The 7,082-nt window shown below is 38.4% G+C and overlaps 2 protein-coding genes across 2 annotated transcripts; one reads left to right on the forward strand and one right to left on the reverse strand.

Moving 5' to 3' along the window:
- Positions 1 to 3,232, forward strand: LOC120776840. The gene is made up of 4 exons (XM_040107866.1): positions 1 to 1,030; positions 1,972 to 2,130; positions 2,194 to 2,281; positions 2,353 to 3,232. The coding sequence occupies exons 1-4, from the start codon at positions 847 to 849 to the stop codon at positions 3,134 to 3,136; spliced, it is 1,215 nt and encodes a 404-aa protein (XP_039963800.1). The 5' UTR covers positions 1 to 846; the 3' UTR covers positions 3,137 to 3,232.
- Positions 3,221 to 6,739, reverse strand: LOC120776839 (valine--tRNA ligase). The gene is made up of 7 exons (XM_040107865.1): positions 6,599 to 6,739; positions 6,100 to 6,539; positions 4,770 to 6,035; positions 4,262 to 4,711; positions 3,733 to 4,189; positions 3,482 to 3,660; positions 3,221 to 3,424 (listed from the first exon to the last, which is right to left on the reverse strand). Exons 1-7 carry the CDS (start codon positions 6,702 to 6,704, stop codon positions 3,374 to 3,376), a joined length of 2,949 nt encoding a protein of 982 aa, XP_039963799.1. The 5' UTR covers positions 6,705 to 6,739; the 3' UTR covers positions 3,221 to 3,373.
- Positions 6,740 to 7,082: the final 343 nt, after the last annotated feature.

Below are 7,082 nucleotides of genomic sequence, written 5' to 3' on the forward strand. Positions count from 1 at the left end.
CTTTGTTCGAAATTAAAAATCAAACCTGCGAAAAGTGGTTTCTTCCAAATTTCAAGAACAATCAAACCAACCAGGTGACTTGTGACTAACTGTCCATATTTCGTTCATTTAAATTTATTTTTGAGAAACGTAAGAAATTCCACCATAAATGGATATTTACTTTCACGATATTTAAGAATAAATGTTATAATCAACTTGTCATACCTCTTTGATAAAGCAAGTGAATTTAAAACCGTTACGCAAATAAGAGTTTAGCATAGCATACATTGTAGCTAACACGATTTCAGGCATAGCCTAAAAGATAAATACATCAAATTTTTTGTGCAGTGAATATAGGCAACAACAAAATAAGTGAAAATTTCATCACGATTGTGTTAAAAGCAAAATATCAACAAACATTCGTGTTGAACTACATATATTAATATTCTGACCGATCAATCGCGGTCAATTTCTACCATCAACCAACCAATGAAGTAACTGAACTTCCCATAAGTTTACTCATGCACACACACACAAACGCTACAGAGCGTGATCAATTGTAATTAGCACCTTTGCGACAGCAGCAAAAGAAGTTTGGATGCCAGCACTCTGTGCAGCGCCAAATTCTTGCAGGCACATCATATCTGCTTCACCAATGCTGGAGTAGGCATTTACTTTCGAGAATTCTTGCAGAACACACATTCGGTTTAGCCGTTCTCTCGGCTTTGTTAGTGATTTTGTGGCTATAAGTGCACAAAAGAATATAACATTGAAAAAAATATTAACATTTGCGAACTGTGTAAAATATATACCAAAACGAAGTGATAAAACAATTATTCATTTAAAATTTTAGTATATTTTGCAAAAATGACGTTCGTCTCTGTAATCGCCGGAGTGATAACGCTGGGCATTATCGGTTATGTTATATGTAAGGATATTGATGAGTATCCCAGAGAATTATCATTTCAAAATTCATTAAAGACACCAGTTGAAACATTGATGTCCACCAATGAAATACTTCAAAATCATTCACATTCGAGATCTCCTAGATGTGAGTATGTGTACGCGAGTGTTAACCAGTACCATTCGATTCTAAAGCCAGCTCACGCATGTAAAATACATACACAAATTCATTTGCATAGATTTACAATTCACTTTATTATATAATTTACAAACGCTGCATTCATCATCCTCATCCTGTGTAACATTAGTCTAAATGCATATATGTACATACATATATATCCATTAACATATTAAGTTTTCCTATAAATTTAAAAAAACTCTTCCAAAAACTGTTGTCAGTTGAACATTATCTCCTCTTGTGGTCATTACTCCATTTCCGGTCATTCCATGTACAGCCTCTCCCGTGTGTGAGAGTACATATGGTGCATATGTATATGTAAATTATGCGCAATTCATCCAGAAGTGCTAACTACATACCATAAGTGTGACCTAAATTTACTTTTTTTAGATCAGCATGTATTTATAACAATTATTATCCCACGCATTGACAATTAATTAAACAAACAAATGTGTACATACCCACTTAAGTGTCAAAATATAGCGGTTTTAAACTGTGCAACAGTTTTTAAAACATAAAAGTGAAATGTTCCCTGTCGCATACTATAAGGAACCAGAGCGCATGCCTACATCAATAACATTATGAAATCAGGAAACAGTTTTCAGTGAATTATTTGGTAATTTTTGCAAGTTACAGTGTACGGCATACTTTTAGGATTTTTCAATTAGATATTGGTAAAATCCGTTTGGTCATGTACATAACAAATGCATACATACTTGTATAACCTCTCGTCATAACTTGTTTTTGGTAGTTTATAAACACGGTTTAAAATTTGTTTAAATAAAATTATTCATTTATTGTTAGGAGATCAACATAATAGTTTGTACTTACATTCTTAAGTCAAGTTTTTAAATATAACTGTTTAATCCAATTTCATTACACTTGCTCCCTTCAAAATCTTTTCCAATCAGGGTTTCCCTTCTACACAATTGGACGCTTTCCCAATGATGTCTGCGTGGGCGCCAATCAGCTGGCTGGCACCTGTGTGGTGCGAGGCGAATGCAGTGATAACGGTGGTGTGGCGGCTGGCACTTGCAGCACCATTACAACACAAGCTGTGTGTTGTATATGTAAGTATTAAGTCCTAAAAGCCAAAATAAAAAAAAATTGGCAAACTGAATTACAATCTACAGATCAACTGGGTTGCGGCTCCTCAACAAGTTACAACAATACATATTTCTACAATTCCGGTTACCCAGGCACTTACGCCGGTGGCGGACGGTAAGGCTGCTTACGCTTTCAAACTGGAATATATACATATTAAACAAATTTTCTTCATGCCCCCCATACAGTTGCACAATTGTTGTCTCGAAATGCGATAGTAACATCTGTCAACTACGCATTGACTTCCTGTCGCTGTCGATTGCGCCGCCGAACGGTGATGGTTATTGTCTAACGGACACCCTAACTATAACGGGTGGATCGAGGGTGCCCACAATCTGTGGTGAGAATAGTGGCCAGCATGTGTATGTGGATTTCAATGGCGACTCGCCGATCACTATTTCCGTCGCCACATCCGGTGACTACACATTCAATCGCCAATGGCAATTTCAAATCGCACAACTCGCCTGCGCATCTGCCACTCAAGCGCCGTCGGGTTGTCTGCAATACTACATGGATTCCAGTGGAACAGTGTCGAGCTTCAATTACGACTCAGCTGCTAACTCGCTCGCAAATTCAATTGGTGTGGCAGGCACGCGGCAAATCGCCAATCAGCAGTATGGCATTTGTGTGCGCATGGGTGCAGGTATTTGTTCAATTACGTGGAGTCAAGTGAGCTCCGATGCATATTCGTTTACGTTAACCAATGATGTGGGCGTTATTGATCCATCGCTGCTCGGCACATCAACGGTACAAAGTCAAGACTGTACAACTGATTTCATTATCATACCAAATCCGACGCAAAACGGGGCGGCACTGGCTAGCGATCGTTTCTGCGGACTCGGTTTGGTGAGTACAACCAGCGCGACGAAACCTTTTGTGCTTTACTCGGTGACGGACGGAAATGAGGATTTGGATATGTCGAATCGAGGCTTTCATTTATCATACTCTCAAAATTCGTGCCCTGTAGTTTAACGCCACTAAAGACAACTTTCTAAACTTAAGGCTTAAATTAAAATTACTTAGGAATATCTACGAGAATAAATGTGTGATTTATAATTCAGTGTTTTATCAATCGTTTTCTTTTTTTACATTTATTTAATAGATAGTTATGTACAATTCCGATTTTTAAAGCTCCGTACATAGTAAGGCAACAACAAAAAGTTTAACTTAACAAAGCCTTATACATTTTGCTAACTTTTTTAACATATTTTAACTGGTCAAATTTCGAATATTTTTTATTTCTAATTCTAATTGTTGAATCTGAAAGAAAGCAGTTTTAATGGACATTCACTGAGAAATACTGAGGCACATAAATACCTTTTGGTTGTGTCGCTTTTGCACTTGTTCACTAGCCGAGCGCAGGAAGCCTTCGTCATTGATTCTCATGCGGTAGCGTTCCACTTCTGCTTGCAGGCGATCCAGTTTCTTTTGGTTCAGTTCATGACTGGGTTTAACTACTTTTCTCGTTTGCTCATAAATTCTATTTACTTGCAAACCTAAAATCAACACAATCAATGAAATAAGTGTTAATATTTGTGGCCGAGGAATTTTTTATAAAAATTAACTACCGAAAGAGCAGTGATGTCCCGCAGTTGAGAAGAACTGAAACGACTGCCTGCGCAGCTTCAGTTCATTCGGTGTTAGATGTTCCACAAACACCTCTGTGGTTGATGTCAGTGCGCTTATTGGTTTCAAATGCAATTCAAGCTCAGCAAGAGCCTTTGGATCAGGGACGAATATAAACAGGCATGGTTCATGCTTTTTCGATATTTTATTTTGGCTCTTCAGCTGCCGCACGGCTTGACATATTGTCAATATCACCTCAATTTCTGCCTCCACATCAGCATTGAAATACCTACTTAAGTGCAGATGTATGCCGCGTGGCAAATATTTCAGCAACTCCTCGACGATGAATGGAGTAAACACTGATATTGCTTGAAGGCCCCAGCTTAGACAAGTCGCCAATGTAGCACAACTAATGTAACCATTTGCCGTACCTTCATTAATTGCTGGTTTTGTGGTTTCCTGCAAATCAAAAGTGTTATTAGAGCGGAAATGCTTTTAAAATCACTCCAACGATTTGAAACGCATGCGCACCAGATATACGTCGCACAGGTTATTATAAAAGAATTGTTTAAGCGCAGCTGTGGCCAAGTGGAAGTCGTGTTTCTCAATACTTTGACTAACTGTTGTTAAAGTGTCTGCCAAACGACTGAGTATCCAGCGATCCCATTTGCTTAATGGGCAATTTCCCATAGTCTCGATACCGGTAAGAGATAAATTCAGCTTTTCAGCCGCACCAATGGTGTATCTAGTTGCCTGCCAGATTTTATTAAGAAATAGTTTGTTCGTATAACACTCGGCCACGTCGAAGTTGACAAAATGATTTTTGATATTGTGACTGCATAGAGTGAAACGAAGTGCGTCGGTGCCGCATTGTTGTATGCCTTGTGGAAACATTTTTTGCAACCCTCTAAGCGATTTTTTCAATTCAACTTCACTTAGTATGCCCGCATCATAAGAAGTCTGTATCTCTTTTTGCAGCTCCTGTTAAAAAAATTAAAGTAGTTTTATAAAAATATAAAACCTTTTTAATGGCAATTACCTCTAAACTGGCGCCTTGTACAACTTGGTTTGGAGTTACTACATTACCCAGACTTTTCGACATTTTTCGACCATGCGCATCGCACACAATGCCATTTAAGAGCACTCTCTTAAATGGCGCTTCACCTGTTAGCTTTACTCCCATCATTACCATACGAGCCACCCAGAAAAATAGAATATCATGTCCTGTGGCCATTAAGTCCAATGGGTAACGACTTTTATACTCCGACGAGGGCCAGTTGGATACGGAGAAAGGCAGCAGTGATGAGGAAAACCATGTATCCAACACATCCGGATCTCGTTCCACACTCCGAAGCTCTGCATTTAATTTCGTTTTAGCAAGTTTCGTAGCTTCTTCTGTGTTCAGTGCAGCTACCCAGCAAGTGTTGCCCTCAATGTCTGTAGCCAAGTAAGCGGGAATTTGATGTCCCCACCACAATTGACGAGAAATACACCAATCACGACATGCTTCAAGCCATCGATACCAATCAATCTCGAAGTTTTCAGGTTGAATTTTCATTCGACCACTTCGTACTTCGGAGATGGCAGCCTCCGCCAAGGGTTTACAATGCAAAAACCACTGAGGTCGCAACATGTACTCGACTACATCTTTTGAACGCGAGCAGATGGGTAATACCATGGCATGTGGTTTGGCAGCTCCTAGCAGCTGAAGGTTTGAGAGTTCATCCAAAACGCGCTCGCGTGCTACGAATCTAGGCAAACCTTTAAATACTTCAAATTTATCTGTAATAGTCCCTTGTTCTGTGAATACTTGTATGGGTTCCAGAAGATGTTGTTTAGCTATTTCATAATCAATACGATCGTGGGCGGGAGTGATTTTGACTGCACCAGTGCCAAAGTTCTGGTCTACTTTGACATCGAAAACAAGAGGAATCTGTTCGTTGCGAAAAGGATGGTTGAGAGAAACTTGCTCTTGATTGCGATATTTTTCATATCTTGGATCTTGTGGGTGTACAGCTACTGCAACATCGCCCAGCACAGTTTCTGGCCTCGTTGTCGAAACTGTAATTTCATCATTTGAATTGCATACACGATATTTAATATCGTACAATCTTCCAAATTCAACACTGGCTTTATGACCTGGCACAGTTAGCGCAGTGGGTCCACTTAGCTCTAATAAATCCACTTCGATGTCGGAGATAGCAGACTCTAGCGCACAAGACCAATTGACTAGCGATTTGTGTCGTTGGATGAGACCTTCATCGAACAGACGAATGAATGCTGTATTGACAGCTCGTGATTGTTTCTGCCAACGTAAATAATAAACATTTTAAAATTTCCATTTACAATTGGAAAATAAAAATATATACCTCATCCATTGTAAAGTATTCGCTATCCCATTCTAGCGTGCATCCTAGTTTACGAAGATCTTCTATGATCCTATCACCTTTTTTTCGTTTCCATTTCCATACTTCCAATAAAAATGGTGTGCGCCCGAGTTGGTGTCGTGTAATACCACGTTCCTTAAACAAATTTTTTTCCACAATCACTTGTGTAGCAATGCCCGCATGATCTGTGCCCGGGATCCATTCTACTTCATATCCCAATTGTCGTTGCTGACGGCATATAACGTCTTGTAAAGTCGCATTCAATGCATGTCCTAAGTGCAGATTTCCTGTTACATTCGGTGGAGGAAGGAGCATCCGATATGGACCGTGTTTACTACCACAATGTTTTTGTGTTTTTTGAAATACATATTTGTCTTGCTCCACAGATGCTGGATTATATCCTGTAGCTAACGGCGGAAGCGCTAGAACGAATCATTACTTTCAAAATTTAAATTGTCTATGAAAACTAATATGACAGTACCCGCAAATGTGTGTTTCTGATAAAATGAAAACTTATTTTCATATCTGCTGCTTAAAAAATGCAATCCTTTATTTGTAACACGTGAAATTTTTAGTTTTGATTGCATTTTACATTTAAAAATGTATAATGTGAAAAAATATAAGTCTTCAATTACAAAAGTCTAAAAGCAGCTGATAAATAGGGTGATGCACACTCCTCTAAATCGTTGTAAAGGTAACATGAGATCTACATATTGGATAGGTCACTAAATTTTTTGAGATATTTATTAAATTAGAAATTATATGCAAAACAAGACCAAAACGATGTAGCAAAATACATTGAATAGTTATTATAGTAATGAACTGGTCGTCGAATATTAAAAAAGAAATTAAGTGAAATTCACAATAAATAGTACAATTGGCGAAATCATTGCATAACACCCGTGTAAAAGTGGCAACACAATTTTGGGTAAATGTCAAAAGTACAGAAACAAAGGGAAAATACT

This window comes from Bactrocera tryoni, chromosome 5 (assembly GCF_016617805.1).
Source record: "Bactrocera tryoni isolate S06 chromosome 5, CSIRO_BtryS06_freeze2, whole genome shotgun sequence".
Taxonomy (NCBI): Eukaryota; Metazoa; Arthropoda; class Insecta; order Diptera; family Tephritidae; genus Bactrocera; species Bactrocera tryoni.

Excerpts from the sequence above, each read along its gene's own strand:
- LOC120776840 (XM_040107866.1), top strand. The coding sequence starts at position 847 with ATGACGTTCGTCTCTGTAATCGCCGGAGTGATAACGCTGGGCATTATC. Across the intron at positions 1,031-1,971 it reads ACATTCGAGATCTCCTAGAT|GGTTTCCCTTCTACACAATT; the intron begins GTGAGTATGTGT and ends TTTTCCAATCAG. Across the intron at positions 2,131-2,193 it reads ACAAGCTGTGTGTTGTATAT|ATCAACTGGGTTGCGGCTCC; the intron begins GTAAGTATTAAG and ends TACAATCTACAG.
- LOC120776839 (XM_040107865.1), bottom strand. The coding sequence starts at position 6,704 with ATGCAATCAAAACTAAAAATTTCACGTGTTACAAATAAAGGATTGCAT. Across the intron at positions 6,540-6,598 it reads TCAGAAACACACATTTGCGG|CGCTTCCGCCGTTAGCTACA; the intron begins GTACTGTCATAT and ends GATTCGTTCTAG. Across the intron at positions 6,036-6,099 it reads AATACTTTACAATGGATGAG|AAACAATCACGAGCTGTCAA; the intron begins GTATATATTTTT and ends TTACGTTGGCAG.